The sequence below is a fragment of the Bicyclus anynana genome, chromosome 1, assembly GCF_947172395.1.
Source record: "Bicyclus anynana chromosome 1, ilBicAnyn1.1, whole genome shotgun sequence".
Classification (NCBI taxonomy): Eukaryota; Metazoa; Arthropoda; class Insecta; order Lepidoptera; family Nymphalidae; genus Bicyclus; species Bicyclus anynana.
Genome location: NC_069083.1, coordinates 2370528 through 2390877, shown reverse-complemented (window position 1 = coordinate 2390877; position 20350 = coordinate 2370528). Strand labels below are relative to the sequence as shown.

The 20350-nt window shown below is 35.8% G+C and overlaps 2 protein-coding genes across 2 annotated transcripts; one reads left to right on the top strand and one right to left on the bottom strand.

The window, feature by feature from the left end:
• The first annotated feature begins 3764 nt into the window (after window positions 1-3764).
• LOC112044417 (PE-PGRS family protein PE_PGRS47-like) lies at window positions 3765-6434 on the top strand. Its single transcript, XM_052881688.1, has 2 exons — window positions 3765-3921; window positions 4487-6434. The coding sequence occupies exons 1-2, from the start codon at window positions 3870-3872 to the stop codon at window positions 5365-5367; spliced, it is 933 nt and encodes a 310-aa protein (XP_052737648.1). The 5' UTR covers window positions 3765-3869; the 3' UTR covers window positions 5368-6434.
• Window positions 6435-6728: 294 nt separating this feature from the next.
• LOC112044394 (uncharacterized) lies at window positions 6729-8547 on the bottom strand. Its single transcript, XM_024080224.2, has 2 exons — window positions 8361-8547; window positions 6729-7438 (listed from the first exon to the last, which is right to left on the bottom strand). The coding sequence occupies exons 1-2, from the start codon at window positions 8449-8451 to the stop codon at window positions 6768-6770; spliced, it is 762 nt and encodes a 253-aa protein (XP_023935992.2). The 5' UTR covers window positions 8452-8547; the 3' UTR covers window positions 6729-6767.
• Window positions 8548-20350: the final 11803 nt, after the last annotated feature.

Here is a 20350-nt window from a genome sequence, read left to right as displayed (position 1 = left end):
TATAATTATCATTTATTAGAGAGAAGCACATTTTGCATGTTAAATAAATGGAAATTTTACGAAAGTTGGATTTAAATAGAATTTAAAAAAATAATATAAGTAGTTATATCCAATTTCTAGAGTGTTAATATTTTCAAACATAGACTCTGTTTTAATGTTTAGTTAACCCTTCGTAAACCATTCGCATAAAAGTTAAAACCCTATTAGGTTTCTCGGTAATTGCTTCTGACTTTTGAGACGTGTCGATCTACTTGGGGTTCATGGGACCTAAACGCACTTAACGCATCTGCGTCAACGCGATCATTAGACGATTGTCACAAAATAATTTACAAACATCCAGATACTCTATACCAAGAAAAAGCCGCCCGAATTTTTGATCAGTTACTATGATTTATGTGTTACTGGGGTCTTATAAGCCCCATGTGTTTTACGGAGGGTTAAAGAGTTACCTACAAGCTAATTAATAATTCTAAAAATTTAATAAAGTACCTCTTGCGTAGGCGTGTGCCAGCGATAGTCCAAACACTAAATAGTCTACTCTCATGGCTGCGACCTTGGTGACTAGCCGTGAATATATTAGCTCTCTTTTATATCTAGACATTAGACTGGTCCTAATAATTATCTAATCTTGATCTTCTCTGATGTTTCCATGGATCTATATAACATACTACCAAACTCTCGTGGAATTATTTGTAAATTTTCAAGTCATAGAATCACATTTTTATTTGCATAATGAGGTTTTGATTTGACTTGCACGGGGCGAGGATTGCTGTAGTTAAAATTTGGAATGGAAATAGATTTTAGTCTAGATTAACACATGGCTACTTTTCATTCCGGAAAAATCCATGGTTCCCGAGGGTTTTGTGAAAAACTAAATTTCACGCGGACGGAGTCGCGGACGTCCACTAGTATCCTTCAATGTCTTTTTTTAACTTTGAATAAAAATACAACTATTAAATTAGCAAAGTACTTAAAATCAAAATTCTTACGTTTTGTTCTGACTGTTGTCAATTGTCGATATTATCCAAAAAGTAAAATAAAGGAAGACTGTCTTCATGGTTGAGTTTAACCAATACCAGAAAATATGACAAGACCCTTTTTATAAAGACAAGATCTACCAACTCGAACTATTTGAAGAAGCTCAAGATTCACTTACGAATACTCAGGATTTATTTAAGTTTTATTCTATTATGCATACAGCTTTTTTTCTAAAACCCTCTTAAGCTTTTTATGATGAGTATGAACACACTGCATCAATTCTTCTGTTATCCATAAAATTATATTATTTATTATTTTTTTAATATTATAAATGTGCTTAAAAATTGCGAAATGATCCATACAAACTTCCACCTCCCATTATAGGAAAATGGGGGGTCAGAAAGTGACAAAAAGTAACCTATGTCACTCTCCATCCTTTTAACTATCTCCACTTAAAAAATCACGTCAATTCGTCGCTCCATTTTGCTGTGAAAGACCGACAAACAAACAGACACACACACTTTCACACTTATAATATTAGTATGGATGTTTTGTTTTGTTTTATGTGCAATACATTGTTTAAGTACTTCTGTTTTTGTCTTTTAAGGACTTTATTTCTCGTCCATATGACGAGGCTTTGTGTCATGATCTACTATTTAATAATTTTAACAGTTTACTTCAATGATTAATTCAAAAACTATGCAATTTATAACTTTATTTAAGCTCTCAAAAGCCTTAAATGAACACTGTAATTAGTTGAATTTGGATTATTGTTCTTCTTGTCTGAATATAATGTCAAAACACAATGTACAAACAGTAACACGATAAAATTTTACCATAACATACGTATTATGCTAAAATTTTATAATTATTATTATTAGATATAAATTATTATATTTAATTTTACAATTATTACTAATATAAAATACCATTAGAATATATTACAAACGGTACACCAGGACGGGATATTTCTTAGGTCAAAGACTTCTGAAATCTAGCTCTGTTTACATATTAATTATTTTTTTTTAATATTTGCTTGCTTAACGTTATAAAATTTATCTAAGCCAATAGAATCTATACTAATATTATAAATGCTAAAGTAAGTCTGTCCGTCTGTCTGTTACCTTTTCACGGCCATAACGGTAACCGATTTGGATGTGATTTGGTACAGAGACAAATTGGACTATGGAGCAGAAGATTAAGATAATTTTTATCCCGGAAAAGTACAAGTTTCCCGCGGGATTTGTAAAAAACACCATTTGACGCGAGCGAAGTCGCGGACGTCCACTAGTTTATATATACCTAAAAAAAAATAGCGAGTTGCATAGGCGGCGCATGGGCGGCGCTTGGCTAGAAGATGATTTTGTAGGTCGTAGGGAAAATAAAAACTGACAGGGTAATCTATATCTTTGTAGCATGTTTAGGGAATGACGAATCAAAACCGTTTAGCGATTAGCGATTTCAACATTTGCGATGCCTGGTAATTTTTGAAAAATATAGCTCCGTTATGCTACGTCAGCTACAAAAGCAACTTTAATCGTAGTGACACTACTAATTATAGTAAAGTATTGAGGTCAAATAACCCATTCAGGTCGAAACGTATGTCTAAAAACTAGTATTCAAATTATGTAATTTATTATGGCATAATAAGCAATTAATAGGATATGATTATGATTATTGCTTTGTTTGTCAAGTCTGTGTAGCCATGATCATGAGGTCCTGGGTTTGAGCCCTGGATCGGTCTATGAAAAAAGAAGTAAGAGCTTTTCTTCCTTTTAATAACATGCACGGAACACTTTCTGTACTTACACCCGCAATCTAGCTTAAGCGTTACAGCTTACGCAGTGTCTTGTTGTTCTGTCAACTATGCTTAGTAAAGTATGTTGGCAGAAGAACCCATCAAATCCATCATACGCTTATAGACGTTATAAAAATAGAGTCAACTTGCGTAAAAACCGCGAGCCTATCACCGTATCGAGACACGCGGTCGCGTATCAGCCAAATTAGAAAGAGTGATTAGAGATAAAGAGTGGTAAGTGACGTGACGAACCATTTCGATTTTAGGTAGATGTAGTAATTTACCTAATCGAACACCACATCCTAAATAAACTTACCGTTCATTAAATAAATAAAAAAATAAAAACTAAATAGGGCAAGTTTTTAAGGTGTCTTTGAACTCAGAAATACCTATCGTGATTCGTGACAGTGGGCCGGTTGAAACTAATGGCTATTAATATAATATTAAATTAAATAAAATATACCTAATTGTCGTGAGAATCTTAATCTATACGTATATATAAAATAGAAAGAGTGGCTGTTTGTACGTTGATCACAAGTTCATAAGACTTATATACATCATTAAGATCACACTAGCGGATGCCAGGGACTTCATAAACGCGTAAAAAGCAATAAAGTACACATAATACAAACATTCCTTTTGACCTGCTGTATGTATTGATAAAAATAGCAATAATGTAATAACAAAAATAAAAAAAAACAGCTACTTGAATGTAAGAAATAATGAGCACTTTAAACTAAAACCTTATTCGATACTGATGTTAACATCCCCACAATATTTTTTGAGAGCGCGCCAAACCGCGGATGGACCGATAAACGTACAGACGGACATAGCGAAACGAATGGTTCAATTTTGACAACGGAATCCTAAAACTGAATCAAAAATATGCATTCTATTCGTTTTCTTCTTTAGAGAAGAAGTTGCCTATAACTGGACAAGAACATTATAGAACAAGCATTTCCGTGAGTATGCATTAGTGAATCTTGGGGTGATAATTTAGTGAAATGGGTGGGTTGGCAGATCACAAACGTGTTTTATATCTGTATAAAAAGGTTCTTCACATATTTCCCTGGTAGTTGGTGAACTCACAGCCATGAAGACGGTGTTGGCTTTTGGGATTATTTTGGCAATAACCAATGCAAAAGGTGAGAATAAATTTAACTTTTTAGAATACATTGAGTTCGTGGTAATACTATTTTTTGACGTAGTATTATTTTTTTTAAAGGTTCATAAAGGTTATAGATGGGGCAAATCAGGGATGATATCCCGAATTATTTCGCATTTAATATCAATTTAGCCCGCTTCCATCTTAGATTGCAACATCACTTACCATCAGGTGAGATTGAAGTCAAGGGCTAACTTGTAAAGAATGAAAAAAGAAATGAAAAAAAAATCTTGTATTAGCGTCACGCCCTTTTCTTTTATCGTTCTTTATGTAACTTTATTAAAATAACAGACACTCTTTTCCCATTTTAATGAGATAGTATACTAGCAGACGCCCGCGGTTTCACTCACGTAGTTCCCGTTCCCGTAAAAAGAAAAATACAGGCTATGACACTCAAATAACGAGGCTTGTATTGGTTATAGAATTTTCAAACTCGGTTGAGTAGATCCAGAGATTACCCCTACAACGTTATAATTTTTTTCTCTTTTTATTATTAGTAGGTAGGATTGTATTGTAACTTATATAATAGCTTGTCATTATTACAGGAATTTTGACAAGAAACAGTGGCGATGACGCCAGAGGTAGTTATGGCGAAATCGGCTTCGGTCAAGGAAACGAATATGAGCACGGAAAAAGAAAATCAGAAGAAAGCTTTCATACTTATCTGGATCAGAATGGAAACGTAATATCAAAGGCTAATGGCAAGGCTATTCTACGTAGTGAAAGACATTATCCTAAAATTGCTAATAATGGAAGAATTGTATACACTAAATCAAACTATGGCAGTTACGGTGGTTATGACAGTTCCACAGTGACTTACGGTTATAATGAAAACAGTGGAAATTATGGTGGTGGTTTCGATGGAAGCGGTGGTCTTGATGTGAGATTTGGTGTTGGTACAGAACGACCTACAAACTTTGAGGGCTACAATAGCAATCGACTAAATAGGGGCAACATTATTAACACAGGTCAAGTTGGATATAGAAATATTAACAATGAAATAAATGGTTTTAGAAGGACAAATAATTATGATAGATTTGGACATCTTCGTGGATTTGGTGGATTTGGTGGTTTTGGTGGTATTGGTGGATTCGGTGGTTTTGGCGGTTTAGGTTTTGGTCTTTCTGGCTTACCTTTTGGTGGACCCAATGGCTTAGGACATTTTAATAATTGGGGATCAGGCTTCCAGGGTCTTAAGTCTCCAAGTGTACCAATAAGTGGTATACCAGCCAAACCTAACAGTGGACTAATTAACCAAAAGTTCGACGAAATAAATGGAGGTTTGGATGGAGTAGACCAAGATGGAGATGGTGATGGTTCTGTTACTACCATTGGTTCCAATGAATGTGGATCAAGCACGTGTGCTCCGAAAGGAAAGTATGCATATGCGTCGGCATCCGCCTCTGCTGGAAGTTACAGAAAGTAATGTACAATTATATTATTGAAGACTGAAAATGTAAAATTTTTAAAACCCACTGTAGGCAATTAGGCTGATAATGTGAAATACAGACCTAGTATAGTTTTTAAAATATTTTTATATTTTGTGATTCTTAAGTTAATGACGATACTGTATGAATTAAAAATACTTATTAATAGATGTTGATTATTTAAATATGCAAATGTTGATTATGTACATCGTTAGGCTTTACGTATCACAAAAACATGCATATTAACTAATTAGGGTTCTACTAGTATGACGTGATGATTACGAAATACAATGTCCCAAAATTTTTGTAAAATTTGGTAAAGTTCTTAAATTTACCTACCAATATACTTGTAGTTATACTTACATAATAATAAAGATATGGCCATTTATGAGGGCTTCCGATTTCTGGATTGATAATCTCACAGTTACCATTCATCAATATAACTTGACAATCAGTAGGTATTCGAAGCGCTATTTAATAATAATTAATTGTCTGTCCAGCCGTATTAACAAAGTTAAAATAATTAGGCTTAATCCTTAAGTGAAACGTTATAGTTATAATGATGATGACTGACAATCAATGAATATTTGCATGTGTAATAGTGTAAACTCCTTACCTTGTTCTCATATAACATGAAATACCATTGAACTATTAAATAAAAAAATAGCAATATCTCGACGCTTCAGAACTATTGATATATAATTTTGTTATGGTTTAATTATGGCTAAGAAAAATTTAAACAATAAATATTTTTGAAGTTCTTTTTCTTTTTAACCGACTTCAAAAAAAGGAATCTTTTACAAATTGACTTGTATTCTCTATCTTTGAATTGTTCCTAATACGAGATATGTAATACAGCTTTTTGATTTTCAAATAAAATACAGCATTAAAAATAATGTTTTATTGTTCACAGTAAAAAAATATTGTTCACAACAACAATAATAATATTTCATTGTTTACAACAAAAAAATATTTGATTGTTTATAACAAAATGGAATTCCTCATAAAATCACAACTATTTCATATTTTTTACATTAATGAATATAACGCACTCTGTGTGAAATAACCTGAACTACGACACGGCAGAACTAAAAATTCTTTAGCTACACGCACGATTGCGACAAATAAAGCTCACTTAGTTTAAGGGTAACACGATAGATGGCGTTCAACTTATAGCTCTTCTCATCTTGATACAAGTTTCTTAATAATGATTTTAAACTTATTTCGACTTCGTGGATCGTGGTCACAGGACAGTCTCGTCGTGACCACGAGCCATGATAAACTGGGTCGAAATATCGATATTAAAAATCTCGTCGTTTTGTTGTGGTAGGTATGTACCCGTTTAAATAATATTCGTAAGTTTCTTAATTCTTACAAGTTTATTTACAATCTATGATCTTTACAATCTTTTACTCTCTGGTCTTGGAGGTCCGTATGCAGTAGCATGGCTCGTGGCTACGCCTCCTCGCCCGGTGCTGTAAGCATTGGCTATAGCGGTCGCACCTCCCGGAGCACCGTTACTGGATCTTCCACCCCAGCCAAAGAACATTGGGAAGAAAGCACCGCTTGGCATCTTTGGTGGATAATCGTCACTCTCATCCTCTTCTTCCTCCACAGGCTTTTTGACTTGCTTCTTTTTAGTCACGCGTTTCTTTGATGCAGGCTTGGGTATTTCTTCTGACTCCGGTTCTGACAGTTCAGGCACAATGGTTTTTAAAGTAGTTTCAACTTCAGTTTTTTCAGTGGGCTCCACTAATTCCGTTGCTTCAGTAACTGCTGGTATAGCAGGATTTTCTTGTATAACGGGTTGTTCGGGTAGTCTTTCAGTTTGTTCGGGTACTTGAGGGTAGTATACCTCGTTTTGTTGGGGGTAGTTTGATTCTGGTTGCGTTTGACGGCGTCTGTCAGGGAGGTAGTACTGGCTGGTCTGAGGCTGAGGCTGGTACTGATCCTCGGGTTTGAACATGAAGGCAGCCATCCCCCCTCCGTAGGCGCGCGGGCTGTAGTAAGGGTTGTAGTATCGACTCATTGCAACGCCTCCGCGGTTGATGTCGGTCGATCCGTAGGAAACTGTAGAAGAAAATTTGTTAATTTATTTATATCGCTGCATATCGTATTATATGACTATAAGGTACACAATAATTAATTATTTAACTGAGTAGTTTATATTATATAATCCTTAGTAATTAATTTAGACTATACCTAATTTCACCAACCTCAGTCAGTTACTTTACGGGCCATTCAAGTGTTTAATGCGTTGACAAATTTATCAAGGAGTTTACCAAGTCATTATCTTCCATTAAATCTAATCCCAGCTATAGATTTTCGTTAAATTGACTAACAGGGGATTAGTTATGTCAAAATAGATAAAAAATATAAAACGAGAGTCTGCGATCCTCAGAGGATCGCAACATTTTGTAATGATTTTTACATTAAATTACAGATTGAAAGCAAAATAAAAAAAACAACTCTTTCTGAAATTATTATTATATTAGTATGGATTCTAACAATATTTAGCTAATTCTAATAATAGATAAGTTTACTACGACACTTCACAAAAATATTTAAAGGATTTGATATAAAATTCACCCAATGTAATTTAATTTAAAATCAGATAATAATTTATGTTATTGGTAAATTAAACAGTACTAATATACTAAATAATAAATTGCTAAATAACTATAGAAAAAATACGTGCCAGTCAATGCCAAATACAAATTGTTACAAATCTTTATCAAATTTTACGGACGGAAATATAAAACTCATGTAACTTAAGAAATTACAATTATTAACTTAACTTATTCTAATAGCTGGAAATGGAATTGTGGCAAAGATAACTTGCTTGATTGAAGTGTATCAATCTGAGATCGATTCCGATCGCGTTAAGAGACGAAGGCGAAGACGGAAATCGGAAACATGTACGTAGCAACCTGCTACAATAAACAAAACTCCTTTGTCCATCCAAACTTGTAAGGTTAATCAGTAAACTCACTCGAATCCATATTGGTTCCATAATATGGGTAGGGGTATCCACTGGCTTCCCACACAGCACAGGCAAAGATGACTACGAAAAGCATCTTCATCTTCAGATTTTTGGATACTTAAAACTTGAGGCACTGCGTTCCCTTTGTGTTCCAAAGGGTGTTGTGCGCTATGAGGTTGTCGAGCTATTGTTGTTGAGGAGTGATGGACGCGTTATATAGTCCAGTCTGGCTCGTCTCATTGGGATGCGAGGCACGGTGGTCGGCCTGCGCCCGTGCATGCTACGATCGTCATTTTACACGATTCGGCAGTGTACTCCTCAGACCAATTATTGTATAGGACCTGCCTCGCTAGACGTAACTTTTCTGTCAAAGTACATGACCAACGATCTAATGCGATTATAAAAACTGTCTCTATAGTATCGATGTTAAATAGTTGTAATCGTGTTCGTCGGTTAAAGAGCTCCGTAAAAATACCTTTTTGTGTAAGTGAATAGTGTAAAAAACTGACAAAAACTACTAGTTTAGTATAAGATATATACCAAATGTAAGCTCGTTTTCCTCAAAAAATTACAGATAATTTTGTTCGTAGCTATGAGTGCGATACAGGTCCTTCTATAATTGGTCTGAGGTGTACACTGACCGTTATGGGAAACTGGACATCCTAGAGACGCTGAAATGTGAATGCTCGACACGTTCCCATCTTGGTAATACGTTGAACTTCTTGTTTTGATCTAGTTTACGTAATCGTGCGTGGTTTCTGTGAGTCATGTGAGGCTTCTGAATTTCGGGAGCGCAAAATTATAAAATCAAGTATGAGGCGAACTACTTCGTCTTGTAATTTTGGACACAAAATTACAACATATTATCAAAAAAGAATAAGCAACAGTTAATTTTTCCAGAGATTGTTAAGTTTCATTTGTAATGTTTGCTCATATTTTGTAAGTTTTTAACATTTTGTGTGTACCAATTAATTTAGTGGTCCATAAAATATAACTTCATTCAAAATTAGTTTTCAGACTATATAAATTAGTATTTTATGTGTAGATGATTTATGTTTTTAATTTGTTTTCTTTAAAGAAGCCTTAAATGACTTAGTTTTACTTTTTATATCAATATCATTTTAACTCTCCAATTATAAGTAAAATTGTGGTAGAACGGGTGGAACTGGAATGGTGGCAAGAATACTGGCTGCATTTCCGCGCTGGACAGCCAGGCTGATCCTTTGCGCAAATAATGAACCAGCCCTTCTGTCACCAGTCGAGGCAACTAGCCGCGGTATTTTTTTGGCACTGCTACTCTTTGATCCAAAAGGTATACAAATATGTAACTCTCAGTCAGAGAGACATACTTGTGTAAGTGTTAAACTATTGTAAACGTAGCCTAATGGTCGATGGTTTGTGTACACGTGGCCTAATGGATCGTAGGTTGATCGCGCATAATGCACAGATCGCTATCGCCACGATAAACTGTTTTCAATGTGGGCCCGTCAGCTGGGCCCATCGGCGACGATAAATGGGCCCGTCAGCGATAGCGCCTGCGCCTGTGAGCGATTTTCAAGCTCTTCGTGGAAATTGGTGGCAATGGGAACCAGTGACTTGAGGAAATTCTGACGTCATCATTTTTTTTTATCATAATATATTTCATACCACATCAAATGTAACACTCACATGACACGGAATTTTGTACAATTGTACTTTTAGACTCTAGATAGAGAAGTGTACCTATAAAGTATAGTACCAAAGTTGGGTACCATACTTTAATGGTATGGTCATCACCATCATTATCATTATCAACCCATATTCGGGTAACTGCTGAGCTCGAGTCTTCGCTCAGAATGAGAGGGGCTAGCCCAATAGTCCACCACGCTGACCCAATGCGGATTGCCAGACTTCACACACGCAGAAAATTAATATTATAATTCTCTGGTATGAAGGTTTCCTCACGATGTTTTTCCTTCATCGTTTGAGACACGTGATATTTAAATTCTTAAAATGCACACAACTGAAAAGTTGGAGGTGCATTCCCCGGACCGAATTCGAACCCACACCCTCCGGTACCGGAGGCAGAAGTAAATGGAATGGTAGGTAACCTAAAATCTAATTAACACAGGGCAAAGAACTAATAAAGCGTCGTAGTGTACAGTATACATCTCTTCACAATCTACAGATCTGATTTTAATAAATCAAACATTACGTGATCTCAATATATCTCTCGAGGAGATAATATCACTTGCTGAGTTAGAGGACCAGGTGGCCATAAAATGTTTCCGGAAAAACAAGTGTGCAGTGTTGCCAGACTTTTTAATAATTGTATTATGTAAATATATTTTGCGTGTTACCCTGATGCAAAAAAAGGGAAAACAATCAATATTATCAATTCAAAAGTAAGTTTGTCTGTCTGTCCGTCTCTTTTTAAACAGCCAAAACCACGTATTATGAACTCCATACAACTCGCCATGCATGTCACATGCAGTTTATTATGATCATGAATAAATAATTCATTCCCAGGTCCAATGACAAATTGTTTATTAAGACGAATAGAAAAATTGTAAAAAAAAACAGTATTACGGCCTTAACATACTAGCGGATAGCCAGTGATTGCAAAGCGGAGCGGAGGCGCAGCGAATGCGTCGCGAATACGTTGCGGATGCGTAGCGAAGACGTCGCGGAGGCGTGGCTGGCGGATTCGCAACGTTTCCATCGCGGTTTTGTAGCGGATTAACGACGTACAAAACATTCAGTAACAAAATGGATTCTAATTAGGAAACACGGCTGTTTTATTTATTAAAATTTACAATTGCGTACGATTTCGATTACTCGATCGTATATCGTACAAGGGCCAAAAAAGTCGAATCCTACGTTTGACAACACTAGGACGGACTGGCGTTTGTACGAGACAATACAACATTGTGCGTTCGCAACGAATTCGCTGCGGATGCGCGGCGTTTTCGTAACGTATCCGTTGCGAGCCCGCTCCGCTTTTAAAACGCTCGCAATCCGCTAGTGTGATAGCTCTGTTAGCGCTTTAGTCAGAAGCGCGAACTTTTACAGACTGACAAAAGGAGAAAAGTTGCTTATCTGGGGCACGTGCTAAGACACGATAAATACGTAAACGAACTCCTACCCTATTTTAATGGGAAAAGTATCTGGCAGAAGAGTTAGTCTTGGTTAAGGTACATGATAGTGGACATGGATCGCGAGTATGACACAATTATTTAGCCTGGCGAAAAATAAAGTAGAGATTACGAAGCTGACTAGCTGACCTTGACTAGTCTGAGAGGCACTCGAAGAAGAAGAATTAGTGCTTTCCGTTGTCAAAATGTCTTACTTAACTGGCAACACTGCATGAACGTGTAAGCTCGCAAATTTGACAGTTATAACCACTTAGGGGCACTTTATGCCGTGGAGTGCGATGCTATCAGCCGCTGGCTTTATCAGAGCTTCATCAGAAGCAGTAGGCAGGTAGCACAACCGTGCCTCACATAACAATTCAGACATACTATATGTAAATGAGACGCGGCGGTTCATTCAGTTTTTTATAATCCTACAATGGCGTGCATATAGTTTTTGACTAGGGTATGCACTATACGTACAAATTGGAAAATTCCTTCTCCAATGTAGGTTCGTAATGACGTGAAGCTGTAGTGGAAATGGGCGGGTCACATTGTTCGAAGAGCCGATGGACGTTGGGGTCTCAATGTGCTGGAATGGCGACCTTTCACTAGAAACTACAATACTGATCGACCCCCCACCAGGTAGATTGACGACATTAAACGAGTCGCTGGATGCAGGCGGCTCAGAATCGTGATTTGGTAGTCCCTACAAAAGGCTTATATCCTGCAGTGAATGTCTATCGACTGATATGATGATGATGATGATAAAAAACGTTGTTAACACCTACACCTCAGGTTGACGAACTTTAATTCACACGAGGGACTTCGTAAGAATGTCCCACAATAGGCAGTTGTGTTTTATTTTACACTAGCCGACGCCCGCGACTTCGTCCGCGTGAAACTCGTTGTAAACTTTCAACTACCCCTATCCTACCCCTACCCCTACCCTTACCCTACCCCTACCCCATACCCTACTCCTACCTACCCCTACCCTACTTATCTGGTTGATTTTTTAAACCTTGTATCCGAAAAACCTAAATATCTTACGGAACCCTGTTTTTTTCTAAAATAAAATTTAGCCTATGTTACTTGTAGATAATGTAGCTTTCGAATAGTGAAAGAATTTTTAAAATCGATCCAGTAGTTTTTGAGCCTATTCATTACACTCAAACAAACAAACAAACATACAAACAAAGTTTTCCTCTTTATAATATTAGTATAGACACATCAATCTAACCTTAATTTAAAGTCTATAAAGGCACTAGTAACGCCTTCAACGCAATGCAAATAGTACAATGGCTGGTCGAGGCGGCTCTCGCCCTCTAGAAGTATACGCAAAGTCTACTTTGTCATATAACAAGTATTGTTTATCCTTTGTTTCCTATTGTCACGAGCCAGCTTTAGTTTATTCTCTGAATAACAATGTTGAAGTGTCTATCGAGGTTCACACATTTTTTATAGAAAAAATTCGGATTACTCCCTGATGTAGGAAAATTATCACATGAATGTATTAATACATGGTAGTGTATGCAAGCAGCAAGGTAGTAAAATACACTGCCTTTCGTCGGTCAATTTCTATATTTTCACAATTTTTTAGTTTCTTTAAGTACGAAGACGGACGGCCTCCGTGGCGCAGTGGTGTTTGCGGTGAATTTGCAAGACGGAGGTCCTGGGTTCGATCCCCAGCTGGGTCGATTGAGGTTTTTCTAATTGGTCCAGGTCTGGCTGGTGGGAGGCTTTGGCCGTGGCTAGTTACCACCCTGCTGACAAAGACGTACCGCCAAGCGATTTAGTGTTCCTTTACGATGTCGTGTAGAAAACGAAAGGGGTATGGTTTTTCATCCTCCTCCTAACAAGTTAGCCCGCTTCCATCTTAGATTGCATCATCACTGACCATTAGGTGAGATTGTAATCAAGGGCTAACTAGTACAGTAAAAAAAAACACTGGAGTATACACTATATTTGTTAGCAGAATAGGGTTTTCGTTAAAAAATTCAGCATGAAATTCATCATTGTTGGGTATCTATTTTTCTATATGTATTTAACAGAGTTTAACAATTTTGTTAAATATTGATAGAGCTGCTTAAAATTTCCTATTGAATTTACCTTAACATTGTTCTTTTATTGACAGTTTACTTAGAAACCCACATGAGTCATCGATCCAAATAGACCAGAAGACCCCACAGGCTCTACAAAGAACAATGAAGTCACGTGAGCTATCTAAATTCGAGATGGGACGTTTATTTTCGAAATTACACTTAAACAGTTCCTCGAAGTGCACTCGCTTGCATACATTTATCCGTTGAGCAACACGTACTAAAGAGATGACATGACATTTCGTGGTTAGGAAGTGTTAAAAACAAAAAAAAAATAGATGGATGTAGCTCTGTAACGAGGAAGTATTAAACAAAGAGAAAACAACGATGTCATGCACTCTGCAATAAATTATCCCAAACTTTACAAACTTTTCTATAAGTATAGTAAAGAAATCTTGATACGCAATAATATTTTTGATACCTATTTTTATTACTTTGAATGAAATAGAGATATGATTTGAAATGATAAAGTACTTAATACTGACAAGCAGGTATAAGCTTACATAATTTATTATTTTCAACAAAATATAGCACTCATACAACTTTAAGATAAATTTATGAAAATAAGTCTTTATGTAAATTATCGAGTTATTTTATACTTAAAAATATATTAGAATGAATATGTCCCATAAGCACACTTCTAGGTCTATGATACTTATTATTGGAATTTTTAATTAATTATACGTCCATGTGGTCTGATTAGTGTATCACCTCCCCTAAAAAAGGGTCGCGCAGCTTTTTCCGCTTGGCTCGGTAGACATTCCGCCTACGCTGCGGCCGTCAGATCGACCGATACACAATCAGATGGACGGATAACTGCTAAAGAGGTGTAGTGCAAGGACCTCTTCTGTGACCGTTACATTTGTTCTACTATGCTGACAGACTGTATGCCCCACCGTACACGTGCCAAGACAATTCGTGAAGGCTACCTTTACAAATTTGCATTAGCACATATTTATGAGAAGGGGTACGCCATTATCAGACTATTTAAATGGCAGAAAATTAAGATTTCTTAGAAAAAAGAGCTGTAAAAAGGCAAACTAAAACAGGAGTTTTCAACAGAGACTTTACTTTCTAATACCTACAAAAGTACCTACGTCAGTTTTACGCCCGTTCTCGGAATCGCATAATAGCTATTGAATGTGAATCAAGATTCAAGAACGTTTCTTTTAATATTCATATAAAATTGACGTCAATTCCGACTGAGAATGTTGTATCACCATCAAATCTAAACCTATATTTATATTTTTTCAGAAGCGGTAAACTTCTTTGTCCCACCATACTACATACTATTTTCTGTGGCCAAGATGCATGCATGCATGCAAAGCCACGAGACTAAGTATCTGTGGTTGATGGGTTGCAGGCAGTAGTTCTTCACCGAATTTTCCGATAATGTACTAAAAGTAGGTACGAATACCTTCTGTCACATCAAAGTAGACCTCTGTCATTCATCTGCTCTGTGTGGCTATATAGGACATTTTCCTGTTCTTTGTATTCCTTGATCTTTAGCATATACACGGGCGGGATACGTGCCTAAGTTCCCGATCGATTTTGTTATTATTTGCTTCTAGATCACTACGTGGATCGCGTACTACGGGATTGTGTTGTTTAATGTTTATTTTTTTATCGTCTGCTGTCATTTTTTTGGGTTTTGATTTTGGTGATGATATACAGTCTAGATGGTTTGATAACAATCGTGAACGTTTGGTGCATAGCAAGTTTGTGCCTTGGTTAACACTGTCTGAGTTTTGGTAGGTATACCAGTAGTTTATTATGTACTTTAATAAATCGTGATTAGTAGGATCTAGTAGTTCTACTAATTGGTCTAATAGTGTGCATATACGACCTCGATTCACGAGGTCTAAGGCTCAAAGTTCTAAAGTTCCAAACCGGGAATATCGATTAAGTTTTTTTTTCACCGATAAACTCTTTGTAAAAATCCTCAGTTGATAGTTTACGGTGTTACATAGTCTGTGTTTTGGGAAGCACGCTAAGTGGGCTTAATGGTCTAAGGTCTTCTCTCCTATACGGAGTGCGGGCAGTTTAGGAAGCTGTAAAAATACGCTGATAACAATGAATCATCCAAATCTGAGCGTGGAAGTTTTAGGATTAGAATAAAAAAAGGATTTCGGATTTTAAAAAATCAATCACGTAGTAGTATTGAGATATTACGCGAAGCTTTTCATAAAGAACATGTCACCGGCCGGCTGCTGCGGTAAATGCAGATAAAGTGCCTCTTTATTGAAAGTGGCAGTTACTGTGATCGTCGTGATTGCCGTTATATATACGTGTGTAAAGTGTAAATCTACCTTCTAATCTTTAATATTCCTAACATCTTCAAAACCAATACAAATAAATATGGACGTGCATACTTTGACAAGTAAATCTTAACAGAATTTTCAACAATTAGAAATTAGTCGTGCTTTATTTCAATGTATGTCTGTCCATTTACATAATTATATCCGTGTGTTCGTAAATTATAAAAAAATAATTTTGCACAATTTATTCCATTACTTTTTAATACATAATATAGAGTTGTTTAGAATTGAAGATTAGTTATTAAGTTCTAGGAAACTCACATCTTCTTTAACGTATTTGTATTGAATTAAACTTTAATATTGTAAGAGTATCCAAAGGTTGACAGAGGAAATTTTACGCTTTATTTCGGTCTCGAGGTTTTTTATTCATTAAATATTACACGAAATGTAATATTTCATTAGTCCTACGGTATGTATGCTATACATTACCAAAGTAACAAGCGTAGGGCCATTTATTTCTAGCGAGCCCTACAGGCTACATGCTATGTTAAAGGTGATGGATTGCCTTATAAGATACATTATTATTATTAATATATTTTTTATTGAGTCCTATCCCTACCGTTGCTTTAGATTATTTAGTACCCAATAAAATGAATAGTCTAATAATATATTATCTATACTAATATTATAAAGCTGAAGAGTTTGTTTGTTTGTTTGTTTGTTTGATTGAACGCGCTAATCTCAGGAACTGCTGTTCCGATTTGAAAAATTCTTGCAGTGTTAGATAGCCAATTTATCGAGGAAGGCTATAGGCTATATATTATCCCCGTATTCCTACGGGAACGGGAACCACGCGGGTGGAACCGCGCGGCGTCAGCTAGTAATAGCATATTTATGCGAAAGGTTTTATTATTACGAAATCGAACTTAACGTTACATATGAATATGAAATTGGGCAGGGAGCTAGTTTGTAGTTCCCTCCGTTAAGAATAAACTTTATAAGAGGCCGGGATTAAGGAGGCCTAATCGCGGACGATGTCGTGGGCGTACTTTAGTTAACTATAATTTCTGCACTCTGTATTTTTTTCTCAAGATAATGAACGGAGTGTGTTCGTGTCTGAGTCAGTATTTGTCTGTGTATGGATCAGATATGACGAGTGGCGTCAGACATCGGTTATATCATCGGCGAACCATCAATAAGCTTCCGTCGAAGGTTTTCGCTCCCTCTTGAATATGCAGGTGTGTTTGTGATTTGGAATTACCAGAGCGGATGTTTTTGGTTGAGTTATAAGCCACTGACTCATTAACTATGTCATAATTAAAAACGTGGACAATTCAGTTATAAACGATAAGTGTTACAACGTTCAATCGCAAAGTAGTTAAAACAGAAATGTACAATGAATATCGACTCAGTGAATATGATGATGCCTTAAAAGTTTTGATTGACTTTAAACAAAGCAAAATTTGTATTTTACGCATATTTCTGCGATATTATTAGATAACTTTTTGTGTGCATGAATATGAATTTTGTTTTTTTTTTTAAATACAATTTTTGATTCCTGGTGATGCAGATATACTGCATTGCTATACAAGATAATTTCACACTTTGTCGTAGGTAAGTATTGGAAGTAGCTTTTTAAAATTTCGCGAAGTTACGAAAGCAAGTACGTACTTCTGTATTTTACTAGCCAAAACCTCGCGGTTTTACCCGCGTTCCTGTGAGAATATGGGGATAAAATTTAACCTACCACTCACAGTGGGTTTCTAGTCGTGAAAGAATTTTCAAAATCAGTTTGGTAGATCCAGGGAATACTACCTACAAGAAACTCCACAAATTTTACCTCAATATAACATTAGTAGCTATATATTGATCATTTACATTTGAAGCTCAAGTCGGTTAAGATACAATGATCATTATTTGTGTCACACAAGCTGTATGCTTTAGTTATTTATAATTACCAATACATGTATATGAGGTGGGCTCTAAAACACCTGCGCATTTAACCAAATTATGTAAAAAACCAATGAAATATTCAATACATAATTGCGCGTCCAAACCCATTGTCTGATCGCAATTTATAGGACAGACGAAAGAGATCTATTTTTTAGATGCAGAATATTTAAATTTAAACTTTATCAGCACCTGCTGGGCTGAATTTATTTTATCGTATTATAATAAAAATGCAAACTATGTTTGTAATTTGGATAATACTAGTACTAGAGCGTTTGTGGCAGAGCTTCTCCGGGGAAGTACTACTGTAATGCTTCTTTCTCCCTCTAAGCAGCATAGCTGTCTCGGAACGACATGGTTGACAGTATAATTACGTACATGGCAGAAAAGACCTCAGGTTGTTGGACAGGGAGTGACTTTGTAAGACGTGCTTCTGAGAAGTGTTGCTAAGAATGTATTGGTTGGTACGATGGCTTTCCACTTGCACACCAGGAGGGCCATTTATTTAATCCGTCAGTTGTAACCATTAAAAACTATAACCATACCAGAAAAGTCCATAACTTAAAACCAATATAAGAGATTCTACATAATATAATTATTATCGTGATCTAAAATTATTATGGTCAAACAAATCGCAGAAGGCAAAAGAGTATACCTAAAGCCTCTAATGGCCTAATGAGTACACGCTTTAAGTCTTTAACGAGTAGAGTTAAAACCACGGATATAATACTAGAAGCGTCTGCTTCAGCGTTTGTGTAAAAACGATGGCAAAAGTACCGTTCCCTCTTCTTGGTAATATTTCAGTTTTAGCTAGCGAAAATTTAATGTCTAATGCCTAGCAATTAGCATAGAGCGCGATTACCAATAAGCCTATATTTTCTTTTGGCACCAAGATGTTCACGTTACACTTACTCATGAAAGAAGGAAAAATGGAAACTGGAAGGGTATCACAGATCTTTGCAGTAATATTACTTAGCACTAATTTAATTTGCAGAGTGATACCGTTTAGTAGGTCGGTTAGTGTATGTACTCATGAAATATCAAATGAAATACGTAACGTCGTAAAGTAACGTGCTTTAACGATACCTGGGTCTGTAGCCATGTGGCACGTCGTTTCTCTTTCTACAAACACTAACGCTTCAAAATTAAAAATATGTATGGCAATGACATTCGCTATCGACAGGTCACGTGATCAAGTAGTCGATCGGATCTGTCATTCCCATATATTTTGTTAGTTTTCGAAGCTTTAGCGTTTGTAGAAAGAAAATCATTGTGGCACATGGCTACAGGTTTTGTATAGTCTTAAGGTAAAAAGCTTTAGAAATTAGTCATATAAGACATGGTTGATATTTTTTTTAAAAGCGTAAATAAACATATTTAAGTACAATGTAAATGATTCTACTGTTATCAAGTCCCAAGCCTTTGTAGATGTAGAAGCCAATATTAATGATGTGGATTTTATTCAAATATTTAAAACATGGACGTTGGAACTAAAAACCAAGGCACGGTAGCTCACGATGTGGCAATGCATACAAATTATAGGATTCCTTTTTTTTAGCTCCGAACTTTAACTTTATACCTACTTGAGTAATTAATTGAATAGAATTTAAATCTCTCGGAATCATCTCGCTACGAACATGTTTACGGAAGCATTGTGGCATTTTAAATGATTATTCAATTGTTTTTTTTTTTGGTATCCTGGTGGTCCGATATTGATTGGATTACCGAGCATTGTAATTAAGAATAATTTAAATGTATGTTTGTTTTCCTATAATTTCCGAAACTATACTTTTTACTGCTTTGTTTGGTTTAGGCAGACAGGATAGTAATTTAGACTGACAACAAAGCGACAAGGTAGGTATTATTTATGGCTAATTTTTGCATAAAATTATATTTATTAATAATTTATATCGTTTTCACAAAAATACATGTACTGTTTTAAGAATTTTATTTGCGTGCAAAAACTAGCCAATTAAAATCTTGAGCTTTAAATATTGTAAGTTCTATAATCTATAGAAATTAGCACCCACTTAGATATTATTTATTTTGTGGGCAAAGTCAATAACGACACATATTGAATTTGGCTCCCATTTTCACATTTATGCTTTGATAGGATCAACATTACTTATTTTACGTCTGTCTAGAATATCGTTAGAGCTTCGCGGAACTTATTACGCGATCGTCATGCGCGAGGCGTCATTGATTTGTTGTTACGCCGATTTTTTCGTTAGCGACAAAAAAGTTCTCTTTGTCGCCGGATTTACGATGTTGTAAATTTATCAACGGATTAATCTTTACACTTACATCAACACGTATAGTTATGTAAATCTAAACTAATATCATGAAGCGGTAAGATTTTAATTTTGTTTGTTACGATTTAAATCTAAAATGTTTTGCTGTACGCGTTTCAAAATTGAAAGAGAGGGAAACGAAAGGAGCTAAAACAAGAAATGACGGTGGAAATCTTAATTAATACAATGTTAGAATCAAGTGAGAAATGGGACCTAATAATGATTCTCCTGGAAAATATAATGAAAATAAAGGAGAAGGATTAAAAAAAACTCGGAAAGTGCGAAAAGAGT

Excerpts from the sequence above, each read along its gene's own strand:
- LOC112044417 (XM_052881688.1), top strand. The coding sequence starts at position 3,870 with ATGAAGACGGTGTTGGCTTTTGGGATTATTTTGGCAATAACCAATGCA. Across the intron at positions 3,922-4,486 it reads GGCAATAACCAATGCAAAAG|GAATTTTGACAAGAAACAGT; the intron begins GTGAGAATAAAT and ends TCATTATTACAG.
- LOC112044394 (XM_024080224.2), bottom strand. The coding sequence starts at position 8,451 with ATGAAGATGCTTTTCGTAGTCATCTTTGCCTGTGCTGTGTGGGAAGCC. Across the intron at positions 7,439-8,360 it reads TGGAACCAATATGGATTCGA|TTTCCTACGGATCGACCGAC; the intron begins GTGAGTTTACTG and ends TTTCTTCTACAG.